This window comes from Spermophilus citellus (genome assembly GCF_964194105.1).
Source record: "Spermophilus citellus genome assembly, chromosome: 7".
Classification (NCBI taxonomy): domain Eukaryota; kingdom Metazoa; phylum Chordata; class Mammalia; order Rodentia; family Sciuridae; genus Spermophilus; species Spermophilus citellus.
Genome location: NC_138188.1, coordinates 114,810,368 through 114,832,315, shown reverse-complemented (window position 1 = coordinate 114,832,315; position 21,948 = coordinate 114,810,368). Strand labels below are relative to the sequence as shown.

Here is a 21,948-nt window from a genome sequence, read left to right as displayed (position 1 = left end):
AGGAATTAAACTAGAGACTCTGCATCTAATAGAATAAAAAATAGGCCCTAATCTTCATCATGTGGGATTAGGCCCCAACTTCCTTAATAAGACTCCTATAGCACAAAAATTAAAAACAAAACAAGAATCAATAAGTGGAATGGAATCAAACTAAAATGTTTCTTTTCAGCAAAAGAAACAATCTGTGAGGTGAACAGAGAGCCCAGATCCTGGGAGCAAATTTTTACCCCTCACACATCAGATGGAGCACTAATCTCTAGGGTATATAAAGAATTCAAAAAGCTAAGCACCAAAAAAACCCAAAACAAAACAAAAAACAAAAAAACAAACAAACAAAAAATAACCCAATCAACAAATGAACAAATGGGCCAAGGACCTGAACAGACACTTCTCAGAAGAGGATATACAATCAACAAATATATGAAAAAATGCTCATCATCTCTAACCATTAGAGAAATGCAAATCAAAACTACTCTAAGATATCATCTCACACCAGTCAGAATGGCAACTATTATGAAGATAAACAACAGTAAGTGTTGGAGAGGATGTGGGGAAAAAGGTACATTCATACATGGCTGGTGGGACTGCAAATTGGTACAGCCAATAGGGAAAGCAGTATGGAGATTCCTTGGAAATCTGGGAATGGAACCATCATTTGACCCAGCTATCCCTCTCCTGACTATTCCCAAAGGACTTAAAAACAGCATACTACAGGGACACAGCCACATCAATATTTATAGCAGCACAATTCACAATAGCTAAACTGTGGAGCCAACCCAGATGCCCTTCAGTGGATGAATGGATTAAAAAATGTGGCATATATACACAATGGAATTTTACTCAGCATTAAAAGAGAATAAAATCATGGCATTTGCAGGTAAATGGATGGCATTGGAGAAGATAATGCTAAGTGAATTTAGCCAATCCCAAAAAAACAAATGCCGAATGTTTTCTCTGATATAAGGAGGCTGATTCATACTGGGGTGGGGGTGGGGGGCATGGAAGGATTAGATGAATTCTAGATAGGGAAGAGGGGTGGGAGGGAAAAGGAGCGGGCAGGGGATTAGCAAGGGCAGTGGAATGTGATGGACATCATTATCCAAAGTACATGTATGAAGACTCAAACTGGGTGTCAAAAACTTTACATATATAAACAGGGATACGAAAAATTGTGGTATATATGTGTAATAAGAATTGTAATGCAAAAAAAAAAAAACAAAGTTCATGTATAAAGGCAAAAAAATAAAGTTGAATAGTGATACACACACACACACACACACACACACACACACACACAATGGAGTTTTATTCTGCCATAAGAAATTATGGCATTTGCAGTAAAATGGGTGAACTAGATATGATCATGTTAAGCAAAATAAGTGAAACTCAGAAAGTCAAGAGTCATGTTTTTTCTCATATGTGGAAGCTAGAGAGGAAAAAGGATAAGAAAGGTAGTAGTGGATCTTCTAAAACATCAAAGGAAGATTGGTAGAGGAGAGGTACCAGGGAGTGAAAGATGGGAGGAAGCAGATAAGTACTGGGAAGTGATATGCACAAAATTATGCTGTTATATTATGTGCATGTACAAAAATGTCACAACAAATCCCATTAATATGTAAAACTATAATGCACCAGTAAAAGTGTGGAAAAAGAAAGAAAAGAAAATAGCTCCTTACAAAATACTTTGTGAATAAAAACGTATCTCATAATGGAGAAAGCTGGCAGGCAATATCTTAATTTAGTAGTCAAATCTCAATAATGTGCCACAAGATGGAATGTTTTAAAAGTTCAGCATAGATTCTGGTTTTCACTGCCAATGCTGCAAAAAACTAATTCAAGATGTGTAGAAAATATTAACAAGCTTAAATTGAGAGGCATTGTACAAAATAACGGAAGACCAATAGAGAAGAGGAAGGGGTCATAGAGAGGGAGGAGGAAAGGAAAAGAGGAAGTACAAGGAATTGAAATGGAGAAAATTGTGTTATGTTGCAAACTGTTGCATTATGATTATATCAAAATGAACCTCACTGTTATGTATAACTATGATGCACTAACAACAACAACAACAAAAAAAACTAAGTAGTCATCTTTAAAAATGCTAATGTCCTATAAGTCAAGGAAAGACTAGAAAATGGTTCTAGATAGCAGGAGGCTAAATGTAATAAATAAATCCACTACAAACAGTCCAGAAGGGATTTATTTTGCTCTAAAGAACATTATTAAGTAAACTGAACACATTTGAATGGAATTTGAGTATTAGATAGTAACAATACATCCATATCAATTCTTTAATTTTGACAGAAAACATACAACAAATTAAACAGAAAGTAAGAAAAAGGAAAAGGAAAATAATTTAAAGACAGTGAGAAAAATAAGACTAGCAAGAGAAATAAAATAGAATGTTAATAGTGTCCCAAAAGAAAATGATCAAAATAATATTATAACAGAAAATTTTTTCATATTAAAAATAAGCTTTAAATGTACTTAAACAAAACACCCAGTAACTGGTAAATATTTCCTAGAATGGCCAATATCTGTCCTAATATGGAATTTTAAATTTAAAGAAAAAAAAAACATGAAAGGGGATACAAATGAAGACAAACTGACATCAGGAGAAAAATCGATAATAAATTTAAAATCGAAGCAAATTATTTTTTTAAAGTTTTCCTTGGCTTTTGAGGCATTCACACATGTTACTGATACTGCTCAGTTATTGATTTGAAAGTTTCATGCACCATTTGATGTGACTTAAACTTTTACTAGTTTGTGTGGAACAACCACAGGTAAGAATATTTTCAAAGAACTTGAGAAAGTCACTAATTCTATACAATCCGAAGTGGAATCTGCCAAGGTGATAATGGTTTTAAAAAAAAAGTGTGTGTTGACTAGAAAAGGAGCTACATATCCCAAGTTCAAACTGCTGTTATAGATAAATTCATAACTTTTTAAAAATATAACCTTAAACCTATTATTCATTATGCTATTCATCACCAGTTACTTTGAGCATTGTAATTTAATTTTGTGTTGTGAACAGGTTGAAACAGTGAATTTAAAATGTTCTTACTGATGTAACTATTGGAAATTTTATGTATTTTTGTTGAGAAATAGAAGTTGACCATTCTTAATTTCCTAAACACATGGGGAAGGGCAGAAACATTTTTAGTTGTTAGTGCCCTTTTTCAATATAGGGCTGAAACTGAAAATTTCTGAATGAGAACTGCCCTCAATGACTATTACTAGACCTTGAATAGCTTTGGAAATTAGCTTCTGCTACAGACTTGATAATGTTTCTTAATGAATTCAACCAAAAATAGCAAAGTAAAACTGTGCTCATATGTAAACCTTATTTTGCAGAAAAGTCATTTCAATGACAACTTACATTTGAATCTCAAATACTGTCAAGCTGTTTTATATATTTCCAATGCTGTCAAAAGTTAAAACAAGAAGTGAGATTCCATTTCCAACCCAAATTTGCAACAGCTACATATCCCAAGTTCAAACTGCTGTTATAGCAGCATTTTTCAGATCTCAGTGTACAAAAGAATGGGATGACCTCTGTTTCTTATCCTTCATTCCAATATTTGGTACCTCCATATCTCCTTCTTTCTCTTTCATTCTACAACTCTTTCCCAACCATTTTCATGGGTCTATCCTATTATTTTTCAAAGCCTTAACTCAACATTCCAGTCCAATATTTCTATCTGAGTTCAACTTCTATAATAACTATTAATGGTCCTTCTTGTGACCTTTTCTCCATATTACTTTTGTTACTTATTATACTTCCACCTCACAATCAATAACTCCTCTTATACACGCTAACTAAATTCCTTGAAGAAAAAGTCACATCTTGAGTGTAACAACAGTTCCTGTTGGCAATACTGAATTGGAAAATGTTGGTTGATTAGCTGTCTGAGCAAGTGTTTCAATCGTTAGAAACATAAAACTGTTAAATGAAGGATGATAGGAATATGTATCAACACTTCAGATCTTGCATATGTAATTTAACCACTATTTTCTAGGCATTACTTACTTTTAGCTAGCCATAAAAATGAACCTGAATTGTCCCTACCTTGAGGAAATAACAGATAATATAGAATTACTTACTACTGGGGTTGTCAACCAGAGGCAATTTTACTCTGTGTATTTGGGGGGAACAGTTGGGAATACGCAGAGACATTTTGTTGATTAAAAGTGGAAGGGGTAGGATGCCACTGACACACAGTAAATGAAGCAAAAAGGATGCCACCATCCACAGGGCAGCCTCCCACAGCAGGAATTATTTGGCCCAAAATATCAACAGCAACAAGTTTGATATCCTAAGTTGCTGTGGCAATGTGGCCTGATGTATGTAAAAATAGCTTTCAAGGAATTTTGTATTGGGCAGAGGAGAGTGAGGAGAGGGGAGGGGGTATGGGGATGGGGAAGATGGTGGAATGAGATGGACATTATTACCCTATGTACATGTATGATTGCACGAATGGTGTGACTCTGCATTGTGTGCAACCAGAGAAATGAAAAGCTGTGCTCCATTTGTGTACAGTGAGTTGAAATGCATTCTGCTGTCATACTAATTAGAATAATAAAAAAGTTGTTCTTATATTTCTTTCAAATTATGAAATTTTCATGACTGCTTTATGTATGTGTATATGTGTGCGTGTATGTGTGTGTGTGTGTGTGTGTGTGTGTGTGTATATATATATATATATATATATATATATATATATATAGCTAGCTAGCTAGCTAGATATTATAATCTTAGAGCACTTAGGACTGACAGTCTTCCCCACACTCAAACTCATTTTACTAAACTAAAAAAAAAAAAAAATCAAGAAACCTAGAAACCAGTTCTCTTCTTCGAGATGCTTGATAAAGCTTTGTTGAACCTAGGTATAAATACATATTTGTATATTTGTTGAATAAATAATAAAACGCTGAAATATTACACACTCTTCCTTCATTCTTCAACACATTGGTTTGGCATTTGCTTTCTAGAGCTTCTGGCCCTTTAGAAATCTAGAAGGACCTTTATAGATAATCTGATCACATGCTTCTTAATATTTGTTAAACCTGACTTTTTCTCCCCTCAAAGTAGCTTCCTATGGGAAATTCTAGCATGTAAGACAGATAAACATAGAACAGCTCCCCAAGCGAAAGGTGGGGAATTAGGAGCTCCCTACCCACACATGTAGCATCTCAGGGAGGGAGTACTAAAAACAACAACACACTCAGACTGAAATTGGGAAAACAGAAGTAGAGAGAAAGAATGACCAGATTAAAGTTGCACGGACGTATAGGTCACTAATGGAAGCTGTTTTCATTTAAGAGCCCTGAACGACAAGTGAAGAATGAAGTCTCTCATTTTGTTGAACTAGTATAAATACTATGCTTTTGGTATGTGTGTGTAGATGGTGTGTGTGTGTGTGTGTGTGTGTGTGTGTGTGTGTGTGTGAGAGAGAGATGAACCCCTATATTCTAATACATACTTCTTCTTCCACATTGACCCTCTTTTCACTAGACTAAAACCTCTATGAACTCTTAATCCCTGTCCAAATCCATGGGAAATTTGAAACTTGAACAAATTCTGTGGCTCAACTACCTACAGAGATATTTATGAATCATTTTTTCCCATTGAGACATGATTTTCTATGAGACCCATTCAAGTGAAAGAAACTTATCATCCATTTGCCCTTCCTTAGAAGTAAATGATTGTTACTTGGAAGAGGGTGGTTGTATAATGATATTTTGGAATTAAGAGTATGTGTTGTGTGTGAAAAAGCAGTCTGTAAATTTATTTTTTAAAAATCCCTAACACCTATAATTTTGTGATAAAAACCTCTGAAAGCTTGTCAAAATATTTTTGCCTGGCTAGTGGGAATACTTACAAGAGAGTGCTTTTCTAGCAAGTCATAGGAAAGTGAAAAAGAAGTGTCTAAAAGACTCAGAGGTTGAAACATGAGGGTTTTATGTTTATCAAAAGGATTTCAGGTTTTTAAAGGTGAAAAGCAGAAAACAGGGAATGTTATGTAAGGACTTGCTTGAGTGGGGTCTCTTCACCCATGAAATGTCCTCCTCTATAATTTTAGATAATATAAAGATCCAAGCATGTGTGCCTGTTATCCCCAAGGAGTCAAGGAGGTGAAGTCAGGAGTATGGCAAGTTTAAGGTCAGCTTCAGCAACTTAGTGAGAATTTATGTTTCAAAATTAAAATTAAAAGGTCTGGGGATGTGTTTGAGTGGTGGAGTACCCCTGGGTTCAGTCCCCTGTACCAAAAAAAAAAAAAAAAAAATCTGAAAAGATTGGGTCTGGACAAGGAATTTATGAGAACAAACAAACAAACAAACAAACAAAAAACAAACAGATAGCTAGGGCCAAACTTCAAGGATCCAGGCTAGGACCTTCCTTCTGAAGGCGAGGAACACATTCTTAGCCCCTCTTTTAAGGTTTTTACTCCATTACACTTTGTTGAATTCTTCTCAGCACCATGAGCATAGAGAAACGCAAGAGGACTGGAAGGTCAGTAGGACAGCAAGGGAGGATTCTGCTGGCTGGAGTCATGCTGTGATCTTGTCAGAGTCACAGGATTATGATGGGAGACATTGTCCCCAAAGGCATGGGAGGTAAAGATCAAATTTAAGCAGATTATATATGCAATCTAGTTTTTCTTGTCACATGACCGCCCAAAGGACTCTCATATAAAAAAGCTGAACAAAACTGATGCATTACCAAGGTCAAGGCTTGAGCTAGATATAATGACCTGACAATGAAAAAGGTCTCAATTTTTCCAGTAAAATTCTTCTGCAAGCAATAGCTTAACAAAATGCCACAACACAGCTGTGCAAAGGATACGGAGAGATCTGACCTATGACAAGGAGACTGGCCCCAGGGAGCTCTCAGAAAGCTGCCACCGGGACTAAAGAATGGGGCCAGCAGAAGCACTGCCTTCTGGTTGTTCTTGCCTGGGGCCTACTGTCACTTCCCTGCACCTTAGTTCATCTGGAGCCCCTGCCTGCAAATCCCGTTGACCCACCATAGGTTGTTATTACTTAATTTTCCCTTTGTCCACCCTCTGTCCTGGTGTTTATTTTCCCTCTACTGCCAACAGCTGTTTATGGAAGGGTCTTCAGAGGACCCCAATCTCACCTCCTCAATATTCAAATGTTGACAAAATTGAAGAGCCAGAGAAGGGGAGAGATGCCCAAAGTCACATAGCTGATGGCAGGCCTGATGCAAGCCAGATGGCCCAGCTCCTAGACTACTGCACTCAATCATGGACACATTGCCTCAGCCTGATCTTCCCTCTCACTAAAGAATGCTCTTCTTCCTCCAGATCCTCTTTTAGCCCCAGAAGCCTCCCATTTCCTCATAAGTCCATTCAAAAGAAAATTACATAACTCCTATCTCGTTTTCTCTTAGGTAATTCTGCATAGTAATTTTAGCAATATTTTTATTTTTTTAATTGTCTGATCCTGATTGGCTCCATTCAATCCCTGACAGTTGAACCTTTATTTGCATCTTTGAATCTTCTGTTTCAAAAGAGAAAGGCAGGGGGCAGAGAATAATCTATTCTTGAGATAGGGGAAATCAGATCCTATCAGAGAACTGAAAGCCTGTTGAGTAATCACTTATAAACCCTTCACAGAAAAACTCAGCCATGCATAATGTCAAATCGTGACTTCATCTTTAAGGCATTTAAATTACACTTGAAACCTAAGTGATTGTAACCAATCTTCTGGGCTTTAGATAGATGGACTGGTGAAGTCTCAGACAGGGGAAGGTATCAAACTACATCTTATTTCTATTCACCCTCAACTTTTGACTGAGAATTAAACTCTTGAGAATTAAAAAAAAAAAAAAAAGTTTTAAAATTCTAGAGCCCAAGGGCCTCTGAACCTTTTTTGTGAAATTCAACCAAGAATTTGTGTTCTTTGCTATGACTTAAGGTAGCAAAAATGGAAAAAAATATACCAATAGGATCAATGTGTTAGCCTTCTAACTTGTCTGCAATGAAATTTATCAGAAAACACAGCATATAAAATATGGCAAAAGTTGCTAGTTAAGTATTGAAGTTGCAGTTGACTTGACAGTAATAGCTTTTTGAACACACTTGCTACTGATGTGGTATGTAACTATTTTAACCTATAAGGTATAACATATGGTCAAAGTATAATAAATTTTAATGGACTTAGGAGCTCTGGTGCTCATGTTATCTCCCACCTCTCCATCAGCTTCATCCTGAGACTGGCTCTAGTCATCTTGTATGATATGTACAAGTACAATAGAAGTCAAATGCTTCTTCTTCCATATCCAGAGAAAGGATATGTTTCCACCCCAGCATTCCAACCTAGAATGCTGTGAATGTCCCTGATTGGAGCCGCTTACATCATATGTTCTTCACTAATGTTTGTGGTTAGGGGAATGATGGTTGGTTTTGGGTGGCTTTTCCATTCACACCTGGAGCTGGAGATCAAGTCATTTACCAAGAAGGCCATACATTATGTGGAGGATAAGTAGATACCAGAAGGGAAACTGGACAAAAGGGAAGAATGAATACTGGATATCCATTACCTGGACTTCTAGTCTGAAAGTCTATAGTTACTTAATATTTATATTCAAGTTATACTTACTGAAAATTACTCTTAGTGTAACTAATAAGAAAATCACCTCAAGATTACAAAATGATAATAACAACAAAATTCCAAGGTCAGTATGCTTCTTTTTTTATTATTATTTCTGCAATTAACTTAAGTTCATTGAATGATTTCATTTTCATTTATAAGCATTACATTAATTCCCATGCAAAAACCCAAGACCACATACGCCTGATTCCAAATGGCAAAAATCCAACTAATGAGTCTGGACATTCAAGACGAAAACCAAGATGTTGCTTGACTTTTCCATGAGTAGACATCATGGGTATCCTTTGGGAGAGCAGCAGGTCTCTTGACCCTCGAACAGCAGTTTGCCATGAATCCAGACCAAAGCAGGGAGCCAATGTCTTGAAGCACCTACAACTGGCAAGGAATTTCACTCATGAAGACAGGACACCTCTGTTCCAATGCTGCCACACAGATTTTCCTGGTTCCAGCTCTACAGTAACACCTGCTATTGAACAGACGTGGTATCTTCTCTTTGAGGATAATAAAATTTTCCTGCCAGTTTTCCTCAAAAAGCTCAGGAGACATAAAGAGTCTTCATTTAAAAAAATAATAATAACCAAAAACTCACCTCTAGAACCCCAAAAGAAATAAATACAAAGACACCTACTTTTATCAAGTATGTATCTTCCCCAACTTTAGATAGAGTCATTGAACAGGTATAAAGCTTTAAAAACTTCTCTCAGTAAGTTAGGAACCAGGAATATCAAAGAGGGCAAAACAGGACCCCACAATTAAAGGAGAACTAAACAAATACAAAGAATCATTCTATCAACTGAGAGAAATGGGCTAAATGAACAACTGATAGCATTTCAAGAGTGGATGTTAATTCCTACTGAAACACACATCGCAACTCTGACAATGGCAAAGATTCATTAGTGCAAATAACAATTATAATGGTATGTTCTTTAACAGGACTTAAATAAGGCTTCAAATAATTATACATGCTAAAAATAACATTTGGAAACCTTAAATTTGTTTGGAAAGCTATCAAACATACTCTTCCAAACCATCCAATGTTTGCTGGATCCAGGACAATTACATTCAGTGAAGTTGCCCCAAATACAATTTGTAGCATTATTACTTTCAAAGTTTACATAGTCTGGTGGAAAAGGGGCAAACCACTCTGGTCACTAATCAAAAGAAAGAAATCCAGTCAACGTGCCAGGTAGTTCCCAGGTTCTTATGATTCTCAAATATCCACAGTGATGAAAACTCATTAGAAAAATAAAGACAGAAAGAAAACAAAAATACATTAGAATTCTTAAATGTCAGAGATTTGTTTCCCAAGCCCTATTAATAAATTCTGCTCAAAGTATAAAAAAAAAGAAAAGAAAAACAAAACAAAACAAGAGGATTCATGGGCATATTCATCTATGGCTCAAGTTCTCCTTAAAAAACAAACAGCAACAAAACCAACAAACAAAACTACAGGACAATAACAGGAAAACATACACGACAAAATCAGAGGCAGAGTATGAAATAGTAATATACTGTTTCAGAGCCTGCACCATCCTGCAGAACCAGGAAACTTAAAATTTGTTCTTAACAAATCCAATCTAAGCTGGATATGTAAAAAACGGAAAGACAGAATCACAAACCACACTGAAGGTTATGGGAGTTTTAGAACCAGGAGACACCCCCCCCAAAAAAAAAAGTCAGCAAAACACTCAGAAAAATTTATCATCAATTCTGAAGTGGGGCCTTGTGACATCATCGGGGTTAATAAACACAGAGATGGACTTCCCCGGGTTCTCAGTCACGAGCTGCTGCAGTTTTTTTGCCAAACGGTCATCAGGCTGGTTGGGGTCCCCTCCGTCCGACTGCGGGGAGGGGATGCTGGTGGTGCTGCCGCGCCGCTGGAGGTCCAGCGTCAGTCGGTTGGCTGCCTTGACGTGCTCGATGGCCGTGCGCAAGTGCTCTGCAGGATCTGAGCGCACGGAGGAGAGCTTGCGGGCGTGGAGCATGACCGTCTCCTCCGACAGGTGCTCCAGCATGTTGCACTGAGGGATGAAATAATTGGGGCACATCTTGTTGACCAGACAGTGTTGCAGGTCATCAATGAGGCCCAGCAAAAAGTGGGCGGCATAGTCTTCTTGAGCCAGATAGTTGGCAGGAAGTCTGTCGCAGGCCCAGAGCATCATGCTCCGCAGGTGATAGGGGCTAATGGCCTTGGGCCGGGACAGGAGTTTGATGATGATGGCTTTGCAGGCCTGGTAGGCCTGCATGAGACTGCTAGAGATGCACTTCTTCAACTGCACCTCGCTCCTGGCAAAGGACAGCCGCCACTCGTTGTCCTTCTTACCCTTGTAGGAGCAAGCAGGCACCAAGTAAAACCCACTGATGACCTCCTCCTCTGTTATCTTCCCATCCCAAAAGTGATTTTCCATGAGCCAGCTCTGGGCCACTGCAGGCCAACCTTTGAAAGATACCACAGGGACAATATCGTACAACATGCGACTGCTCCCCACACCCAGAATGATGGAGATGATGGTCCCATTCTTTTCTACTTTTTCTACCTTTGGCATCCCTCGCTGGGGCTTCTTCTGGATCTCTGATAGGACAATGCTGATGGAGTCATAGAACCAGTCGGCCACTTTGGTAGGGGAGAAGAAATAGTTGGTGGCACCATTGATGTGGTCTACGATGGTGCAGCAGTCTTTCCATTTACTGATTGTCCCCTCATCAAAGAGACGAAGGCTGAGCCAGGAGTGGCACAAGGCTGAGTGACGCATATCGAGAGTCACGGGCTGATTGCGGTCATGTAGTTTAAGGGCTGGCACCAGAAGGGTAAAGTCCATATCATAGTCAGTACCTCGGGCATAGACATTTAGCTCATCTAAGTCCAGATCCACCACGCCTTCTCGGACTCCTCCAGAGAGCAACAGGTATTCGTTAGCCACTGGAAGTTTTTGGTCCAGCTTTTGCACCATTCCTAGAAACAAAAAGAAAAAAAAATGCTATTATAGGAAACTCAGATGAGGGAGTCTTTGACCTTCTAAGAACCAAAATTCATCACCAACACAAAACCGGATCTCAGGCTGCTGCTCAGACCCACTTACAACACTTTGTTCTTCTGCCCAGTCCCAGAATCTACCCTTTTCCAAGTAGAATTATTATGACACATCTTTTTTTTTCAGAGTGAAAAGTGATATCATTTTTAATCACAGACTAGGGCTCCTCTTCCTGCAGGCATATACTGCCTCAGTCATATACTCTATCCACTCAACCAGGCTGAACACTTCAGTAAGCTTCAACCCTTCTTTGCCCTTCTCCTACCAAATTTTACCTATGTACCCTCTGCCATGTTTCTCACTTGCTTCCCTGTTCTGCATCTCTGCTGCCATCATAGGAGGCAAGGCCCTCTTTGTCTTTCGCTAAAGCAAGTGTGTGGACCCTTGTACTGAAGGTACAAAAGCCATGGAGAGCAAAGCTGCTGGCACCTCAGTCCCATTCAAGGCAGCAGTATCAAATGTACCAGCAGGCAGTAGGTTCACACTTAAAAATATATAACTTCACTTAATAAAACCCTTAATGGTGAAGAAACATGACTGGTTTTATTAAATCCCAATCTTTGAGCCACCAGAAAGAATCCCTTTCTAATAGTCTAGTGTCAAGGTGTGGACGTATCCACAAAGCTCCTCTGCTCCACCTGGATCACAGAAGCACTGGTACAACTGAGTTGTGGGCTAACCTGGCCGCTCTGCTCAGGGAACACCACTGTTACTCTGAAGAATGAATGATTCATGAGGACTATTCCGAATTGAGTATTTGGCATCCATTTTCTTGCAAAATGAACAAAATAAGCCTGGCTCTAATAAAACAACTGCCAATATTTATTGCCAATGACAAAATTGAAGCTTTCAAGAGAAAATTAAATTTTAGAAAACTCATTGTTCACCAGGAGTTTGACATTTTCCAAATTACGTAAATCTCTGATGGGATTGATGATGATATTAACAAATGTGATTCTTCAATGAGACTGAGACCTCTGAGGGTGTGAATGGTGTCTCCAATGGGTATAAGCAGGCACAGGGTCTGCATGGGTAAACACACAACTTGGGTTAGCCAATGGGATATGGGAACAAATGCACAGAATCAACAGACTGAATTCACACAAGTACTTAAACAAGGGCTAGACTTAAATGACTATTCCACAAAAAACATACCAACTTACCTTCCCTGACTCCTTTTTACCATGTAACTGCTGGTATTTCATTGTCTAACAAACTGGCAGCATTATGATTCATGTAAAAGCTTCTCCCCAAAGATCTAAGACCTATGAACTAATATTCCATTATTCACTCCAATTACTGCAAATTGACAGTTGGTTGTTCACAGGACAAATCTCAAAGCAAATAAATAAGCCAGTGCTATGGTTTGAATACCGTTTGTGGCTCCAAAACACATGCTGGATTTTCATCTCCACTCTGAGGTATGAAGAGGCTGGAAACTTAATCTGACTACAGCATTCAGAGGTGGGGCCTCAGGAGGTGATGGAGGCTCAGGGCAAAGCCCCATGATTGGATACTGCTGGCTTTATAAGAGAAAGTAACCCAAGGAGATGCACATTTGTGGTAGCTCCTTGTCACCATACATTGCCCTGCACTGCATGGGCACTCTGCCAGCCAGGGGCAACCCTCAACCTTGAACCTACACAACTATGAACTGAAACAAACCTCTTTTCTTTATAACTTAGCCTGTGATATGGTGCTAAAAGCAACAGACAACAGACTAAGATAACCACCTAGATGTGTTTTGTTACCATTAGTTTTATAGACTGAATGTTTGTGTCCCCCCCACCACCAAATTTGCAAGTTGAAATCTTAACTTCCAATGTGATGGTTATCAGGATGTTGGGCCTTTGTTAAGGGATTATGTCATGAGGGTGGGGCCCTTGTGAGTGAGCTCAGTGTTCTTATAAAAGAGACAACAGGGGGCTTCCCTACCCCTCCTATCATGTATGAACACAGTGAGAAGATATAGATCAAGAAGTGGGCTGAGGATGTGACTCAAGCTGTAGCATGCTCGCCCGGCATGCGCGTGGCGCTGGGTTTGATCCTCAGCACAACATAAAAATAAAATAAAGATGTTGTGTCCACCGAAAACTAAAAAACAAATATTTAAAAATCCTCTCTCTCTCTCTCTCTCTCTCTCTCTCTCTCTCTTTCAAAAGTAACTCCTCACCAGATAACCAAATTGGGTGCCCTGATCTTGGACTTCCCAGCCCCCCAAATTGTGAGAAACAAAGTCTTGTGGTTATTTATTTATTTTTATTTTTAAAATTTTTTTATAGTTGCAGACAGACAGCATGCCTTTATTTTTATTTCTTTATTTTTATGTGGTTCTAAGGATCAAACCCAGTGTCTCATACATGCTAGGCAAGCATTCTGTCTCTGAGCCACAACCCCAGCCCCAAAGTCCTGTTTTTTATAAGCCACCCTATGGTCCTGTGTTTGAACAGCTTGAATGGACAAAGACAACCATATTTCAAAATTTAACACTTATTTATAGAAATGTGTTCTTCTTCATTCCTTAAAATCCTGTTTTCCAGACCACATTAACCACATTTAGTATCATGTTCTTCCATTCAGATAGGAATACGGCAAGTTGTTACTTTCTTTTTAAAGCCATCAATAAGTTATTCAACATTATAGAGTAGCAATGCATCAGAAAGAAAATCCAGTATACTTTATGGCTAATGCTGTTTGTTCACACTACTAGTGTTATAACAGACCATCTTGACCCCTTTTCGAGAAAGGATTTGTCCCAGAGGCTGGAAGTGCAATCCCTTAAGTACCGTCCTGCCTGCAAAGAGCTGCTTTCACCACGGCCATTCCCTGCAGCTGGGTGAGGCTGGTGAAGCACATCTACAGTGCTGGTCAGTGTGGGAACGTCCCAGCTTGGGATACTGTGAAGGGCCATTCAAGCCCCAAGAGCTCAACAGAGGCCTAGCCTGCATTTGCAGGGAAACTCAACTTCTATCCTTTCTTCCTCCCTTCCCTTTCAGAGGTGTAGAGGCTAACTCCACCTGTGGTTGCTTCCTGAGGAACCAACACAAGACATCACAACTACCCAAGCTAAAACAGCCTTCATTACAAATGAAGCATGGAAAATTTATTTTCCTTTAAAAGAGGCTTTAAAAACCAAACTTAGCAATCAGGATTGGATAGTTATCTTAAACATCAAGACCAATATCAATTTCTCAATGGTCACCATGTTTTAATATTCACCTCATCTTTGCAATGTGAGAAATACCACCACCTCAGGTTTTAAGGCTAGCTATAGTAGGATAAGGTTCATTTCTCAGATCCCAGAATAGGCTGTGGGATTTATTATTATTATTATTATTTATTATTTTATGGACTCATATATAGGTACAGTTACTTTCAAAGAGATATATTTGATAATGAAATAATTTATACTTAATTATTTCATATATTCTTTCCTTCTAGCATTTGGAAAGTCAAAAATACACATGAAAAAAATTGTGAAACACTGTGTTGTGGTTAGTAAATAAATTCTTTAACAATTACAGTGCTATTGTTTTGTGGGTACCACATTATTGTCTCCTGATAGGTGTAAATAACTCAATATTCTTTCTGTCCTTTCATCCTAGACAAGAAGAAGTTGATCCTGAGCACAGCACCTGGGATCTGTCTATATAATCAGAGTGACTTATACATTAACAACCTGAAGGTAATTGTCTACAGATGTGACACTGAATTTTTTCTTGGACTGTCAAAATTTTGTTCAGGAAGTCTTAGGTGAGAAACAGTTTAAACTCCCTTCTGCCCTCTGCTGGATTAAATAAGTTTATTTTTCAGTTCCTGTATATCCTAGAACATTCCTGCCAATGATAAAATTATTCTCTTTTCCTCCCAACAGCTGCTCAGGCATTTAGTTAAAATGTTAACACTACTTTCCAAAGAACCAATATAAAGTACTGGGCTAAATTCTACTCTTCAAGAGGCAGGGTGATTTTGGATATTTCGTATTCCCTTTAAAGTGCAGAAAGAACTTTAGCAGCAGAGAGAATATTGCAGAGGCTCATTTACCCAGTTCTCAGATATCAGAAATAAAGTCCCCAAGGTCACACGATTCCAGAAGCTAATTCCTTGTGACATCCACATTTCTTCTCAGCCTCCCTGAGCCTACAGTTTTACAAACGATTTGATAAAATAAACTGGAACCTTCTCCAGCATCTCACAAGCCCAGATGTCCTCCTTGAAGACTTTCCTGGGCTAACTTTAAGTGGAAATGAGCTGACATCAGCTATCATGGCAGATGGGTTGCCAGGCAACTGCATCAGCCCAGAGCTGGGAGAGGAAAAGACAGAGCACACTGTACACTTTGGTGGAGGGATCAGCTCCAATAGGTGCCATTCTGAACCGATTCAAGGTTTTCTGGCAATAATTATGGCAGCAAAAGATCAAGTGACTGGCCATTTAATCATTAGTTACATTATCCAAAGCCAGGAATGGGAACGAAGGGGAGGCCCACATACACCACTGAGCTCCTTAGCAGCAAAGAGGAGGAGGGACGGGGAAGCAGCTTACTCCCTGGGTACATCTCTGCAGGGAAGGACTGCCATATATTTGCTCTTAAAAAAAGCTGCCTCCCTATCATTTCCCACTCCTTGGTTTTGATTTATTTCATAGTTTCTATTTAACAAGACCTTAATATTACTCTTCCATATAGCTACTGCAGCCTTGACTTTAAGGAATGAGCTTTGTGTCATTTCCTTAGCTCTTTGTTGATTATTAAAAAAAAAAAAAAAACAACTGAACTGTGAACTATTGAACTTCATTATGTCCTAGCAGTAAAACTTTATCACTTTCCACTGAACTCAAAATACTAACCCCTGTCACTCAAACACATCACCAGGTTGTTTACATTAACGCATGAGACATCTTCATGGCCCAGTATAGATAAATGAAATTAGTAATTTGTGTAGGTTTTCTTTAAACGTGTGTGTGTGTGTGTGCGCGCACACACACATACACACACACACACACACACACACACACACACACACTTATGTGGAAGGAAGAAAGACCTATAAAAGAGGCAAAACTTTTGTCTTTTGTACTTAGTTATAATTTATCTCCCTATATACCTTTCTTTGACTATGTATATAAAAAGACCTCTAGGCAGAGCTTAACAGTATTCAGTGTTTTGAGAGAAAGGGTGATCTTCTTAGCGTTGAGTGTGGCGGGGTGCACACTAGTAACCAACACTCACTCACCACAGCAGTGATTCTTCGAGACAGGAGGGAATAGGGTAGGATAAAGCTGACAAAGTCCTCTGTGATTCTGATGCACCTCAGGGGCAGCAGAAACCTTGGTTAGTATAATAAATTATAAAGAACCTTCCTACAAAATATTTTGACTTATGCTTCAGAGGAGAATAAACTTTTGTCAAGCTTACCTGGCATTCTGTGGAACATGTTCAGAGGTAGGCATGGTCACCTTTGTTCTAAGAAAGTCACTGACCTTGGGATTTTAAATGACTCCCATTTGGGGAAGGTTTTAGCATTTTCCTCATCCATGATAGAAATCATTTATCTAAAGTCTCTTCATTTAGAGCTGAAAAACCTAAGATTCAGAAAGAAGAAGTGACTCATTCAAGGTCACACAACCTTGGTGATAGATGAACGGCACTGTTTTATTCCTATATTTTTGCAAAGGTCAGCATGTCACAGACATACTGTTCTCTCTAGGACAATGACTCAGTTTGACGTAATTGCAGAATGACCTGGAAGGGCAGAGGCAGAGGTCTAGGGCAAAGTGCCAGCTTTGTGCTTTCAGTGGTCAGAACTTTAGGGTGATGTCTGACAACCACAGATTGTGTCTGACCATCCGCTTTCCGCATAAGGAAGAACAGACCTAATCTGCCTTGAAAAATGTCCTTAAATCCCCAAAGGAACTGTAAGACACTGGAAACAGAAGAGACCAAGGGAGCTTGCTAGATTTTCATCATCTCCTGGGTGATCATTATTAGTCACCCCCCCACACACTTTTTAAAATTTTGTTCTACTTAGTTATTATACCTGACAGCAGAATGCATTTCAATTCATTGTACACAAATAGAGCAGAACATATCAATTCTCCGGTTGTACACTAAGTAGGGTCACAACATTCCTGCAATCCTACATGTACCTAGGGCAATGATGTTTCATTCCACCATCTTTCATCATTATTCATAATCACAGTAAATATTTTATAAGTCAAAGAAGTGGTTTTATTTTGTTTAATTTCTGACAGAACTACATGCAGTTTTATTTAACCCTTTTGGAAACCGATGAGTTCATGCATGGCAGTAATCACGCCCCATGGAGCAGAATACATATGGAATAGGTCAGACTGAAAGATGCCACCTCAAGCAAGCCTTCCTTGGTCTTTCTTCATTTTGACACTGAAATGTGTGCAAGAGCATTGGACTTGGAGTTAAGAGGCTTCGCTTGGGTCCTGGGTTTGTCACTCATTTAAATAATAAGCTTCATGAGTTATGTGACCTCTCTTGAGCTTCTAATTCTAAATCTAAACAAATAAATAACACCACTTTTATAGGGCTGGTAGGAAGAATCTAAGCGGAGAATAGATACTTAGTTCATTTTTTCCGTATGTTCTTCCATTTTTCTGCCACCCCTAAGACTGGAATAGCAAACTAATTTCACAGAGTTAATTTGAAGATTTAATTAAATAAGATAATCTGTCTAAAACCTCTTGCACATGGAAGGCAAATAAAACCTGTTAGAAGGAGGAAAATGAATGCAGCAGTCTCCCAGGGCCATATGGGACTGCTGCTGGCACAGGCACACCTCCTCTGGGTAGATGCCACCATGGGGCACAACATGGCCTGGGACCTGGAGGTGAGGTAGGATCCTGGCCCTTTCCATGTTTCCCCAATCAGCTGCTCCATGGAATGCAACTGTGCCCCTTGGGAGGGCCCTGACCTGAGCTCCTAGTTAGCAGGTTCCACACCCTTGAGAGCAGCAGGCTGTGCTGCAGATTAGTGCCCTCCTCAATCAGATAATAACAGAAAGCCTTTGGCACAGTAACTGGCAGTGAGGCCCAGCAAAGGAAAGACACTGTCATGGGTAACAGTCTACACGCTCCCTGTGGTCAACACTGTAAGGCAGGAACCAACTTGGAGATGAGAAAGCAACTGCTTGCTGAAGGCACCATTTGCTTTGACTTATTTTTGTTTGTTTTATTATATAGTTTCATGTTTTAATTGTTATTTATCTTTATTGGTTATTTTTAGTTAATCAATTTGAATACCTCATAGACTATATCCTGTGATTGTGAAGTTTGCTACACAATATAATATGAAATACTGTCAGCATATGTGTATAAATTTGCTTACTAATTAAGTAAAAAGAGGTGAGAAAACAAAAAAAAAGAACCAAGTTTTTGTTTTATCAATTTTTTCAATTGTTTCTTTTGTTTCAATTTCATTTATTTCAGCTCTGATTTTAATTATTTCCTATCTCCTACTGCTTTGGGGGTTGATTTGTTGTTCTCTTTCTAGGGCTTTGAGATGTAATGTTAGGTCATTTATTTGTTGGCTTTTTCTTCTTTGAAGGAATGAACTCCATGCAATGAACTTTCTTCTTGGAACTGCCTTCATAGTGTGCCAGAGATTTCAATATCTTGTATCGGTGTTCTCATTTACCTCTAAGAATTTTTTAATCTCCTCCTTGATATCTTTTGCAACCCATTGTTCATTCAATAGCATATTATTTAGTCTCCAGGTGTTCAATGAAATAGAAACTATTGAAAAAATTGACAAAACAAAAAGTTGGTTCTTTGAAAAAATAAATAAAATTGAGAAATTTTAAATTCTAAAAACTAGAACAAGACAGGGATGCCCTCTGTCACCATTTCTATTCAACATAGTTCTTGAAACTCTAGCCAGAGCAATCAGACAAATGAAAGAAATTAAAAGGATATGGATAGGAAAAGAAGAGCTCAAATTATCACAATTTGCAGATGATATGATTCTATACCTAGAAGACCCAAAACATTCTACCAGAAATCTCCTAGAACTAATAAATGAATTCAGCAAAGTAGCTGGATATAAAATCAACATCCATAAATAAAGGCATTTCTGTACATCAGTAACAAATCCTCTGAAAGACAAACTAGGATAGCCTCAAAAAAATAAAATACTTGGAAATAAATGTAACGAAAGAGGTAAAAGACCTCTACAATAAAAAATACAACACACTAAAAAAAGAAATTAAAGAAGATGTTAGAAGATGGAAAGACCTGCCTTGTTCTTGGATAGGCAGAATTAATATTGTCAAAATGACCATACTATTAAAAGCATTATACAGATTCAATGCAATCCCAATCAAAATTCCAATGACATTCCTCATAGAAATAGAAAAAGCAATCATGAAATTCATCTGGAAAAATAAGAGACTGAGAAGAGCCAAAGCAATCCTTAGTAAGAAGAGTGAAGCAGGTGGCATCACTATTCCAGACCTTAAACTATACTACAGAGAAACACTGACAAAAACAGCATGGTATTGGCACCAAAATAGACTGGTAGACCAATGGTGCAGTATAGAGGACACAGAGTCTAACCCACATAATTACAGTTATCTTATATGAGACAAATGTACAATCAAAAACGTACATTGGAGAAAAGATAGCCTCTTCCAAAAATGGTGCTGAGAAAACTGGAAATCCACATGTAACAAAATGAAATTAAACCTCTCTCTCTCACCACTGCACAAAACTCAACTCAAAGTGGATCAAGGACCTAGGAATTAAACCAGGAGACCTTGCACCTAATAGAAGAAAAAGTAGGCCCAAATCTCCACCATATCAGAATAGGCCCCAACTTTCTTAATAAGACTCCTATAGCACAAGAATTAAAACCAAGAATCAATAGATGGGATAGATTCAAACAAAAAAGTTTCTTCTCAGCAAAAGAAACAATCAGTGAGGTGAATAGAGAGCCTACAGAATGGAAGCAAATTTTTACCATAAGCACATCAGATAGAGCACTAATCTCTAGGATATATGTCAAGCACTCAAAAACCTTAACACCAAAAAAATAAATAACCCAATCAATAAATGGGTCAAGGAACTGAACAGAAACTTCTCAAAATAGGGTATACAATCAATCAACAAACATGAAAAAATGTCCAACATCTCTAGCAATTAGAGAAGTGCAAATCAAAACTACCCTAAGATTTCATCTCACTCCAGTCAGAATGGCAGCTATCAAGAATTCAAACAACAATAAATGTTGGTGAGGATGTGGGGGAAAAGACACACTCATACATTGTTGGTGGGAATGCAAATTGGTGCAGCCAATCTGGAAAGCAGTAGAGAGAGAGATTCCTTGGAAAACTTGGAATGGAACCACCATTTGACCCAGCTATCCCTCTCCTCAATATATATCAGCATACTACAGGGACACAGCCACATCAATATTTATAGCAGCACAATTCACAATAACTAAATTGTGTAACCAACCCTTATGCCCTTCAGTAGATGAATGGATAGGGAAACTTTGGTATATATACACAATGGAACATTACTCAGCATTAAAAGAGAATAAAATCCTAGCATTTGCAGGTAAATGGACGAAGGTAGAGAATATAATGCTAAGTGAAGCAAGCCAATCCCAAAAAACCAAAGGCCAAATGTTTTCTTTGATATGAGGATGCTGACTCATAATGGCAATGGAGGGGAAGCATGGGAGGAATGGAGGAACTTTAGATAGGGCAAAGGGGAGGGAGGAGAAGGGAGGGGGCAAGGGGGTAGGAATGATGATGGAATGAGTTAGACATCATTAACCTAAGTACATGTATGAAGTCATGAAAGGTGTGAAAATACTTCATGTACAATCAGTGGCTTGAAAAATTGTGCTCTAGATGTGTAATATGAAATGAATTGCATTCTGCCATCATGTATAATAAATAAGAATAAATAATTTAATTTAAAAAAAGAACAAAAAAAAAAAACACAAAAAGGCTCTCTACTTTTTCACTATTTCCCTTCTCAGAAATTAAGGCTGAAGTTCTAAAAGTTGCCAGGCTTTGTCAAAGTCTACTAAGCTACTGTATACAGAATGAACATGAATGAGTTAGACCGGGATTCAAGTCCGATTCATCCATGACCAATATGATTAACTACTCTAGATCTATCTCTGACCCTAAATTGGGAAATGACAACTGTAAGTTTGTTGGGTGGTCATGCGAAGATGCATGTCAAACTTCCCAGTGTGTGGTCTGTACATGATCAGCAGTCAATATAATAAGTGAGGAGT

General features: G+C 38.4%; 1 protein-coding gene across 1 annotated transcript in view; it reads right to left on the bottom strand.

The window, feature by feature from the left end:
• Window positions 1-8,702: 8,702 nt before the first annotated feature.
• MB21D2 (Mab-21 domain containing 2) overlaps window positions 8,703-21,948 on the bottom strand; it is a 115,832-nt gene continuing 102,586 nt past the window's right edge. Inside the window, exon 2 of the mRNA XM_081302457.1 lies at window positions 8,703-11,590. Coding sequence (XP_081158583.1) covers window positions 10,326-11,590 — 1,265 coding nt within the window. The 3' untranslated portion in view covers window positions 8,703-10,325. The remainder of the gene's footprint in view (window positions 11,591-21,948) is intronic.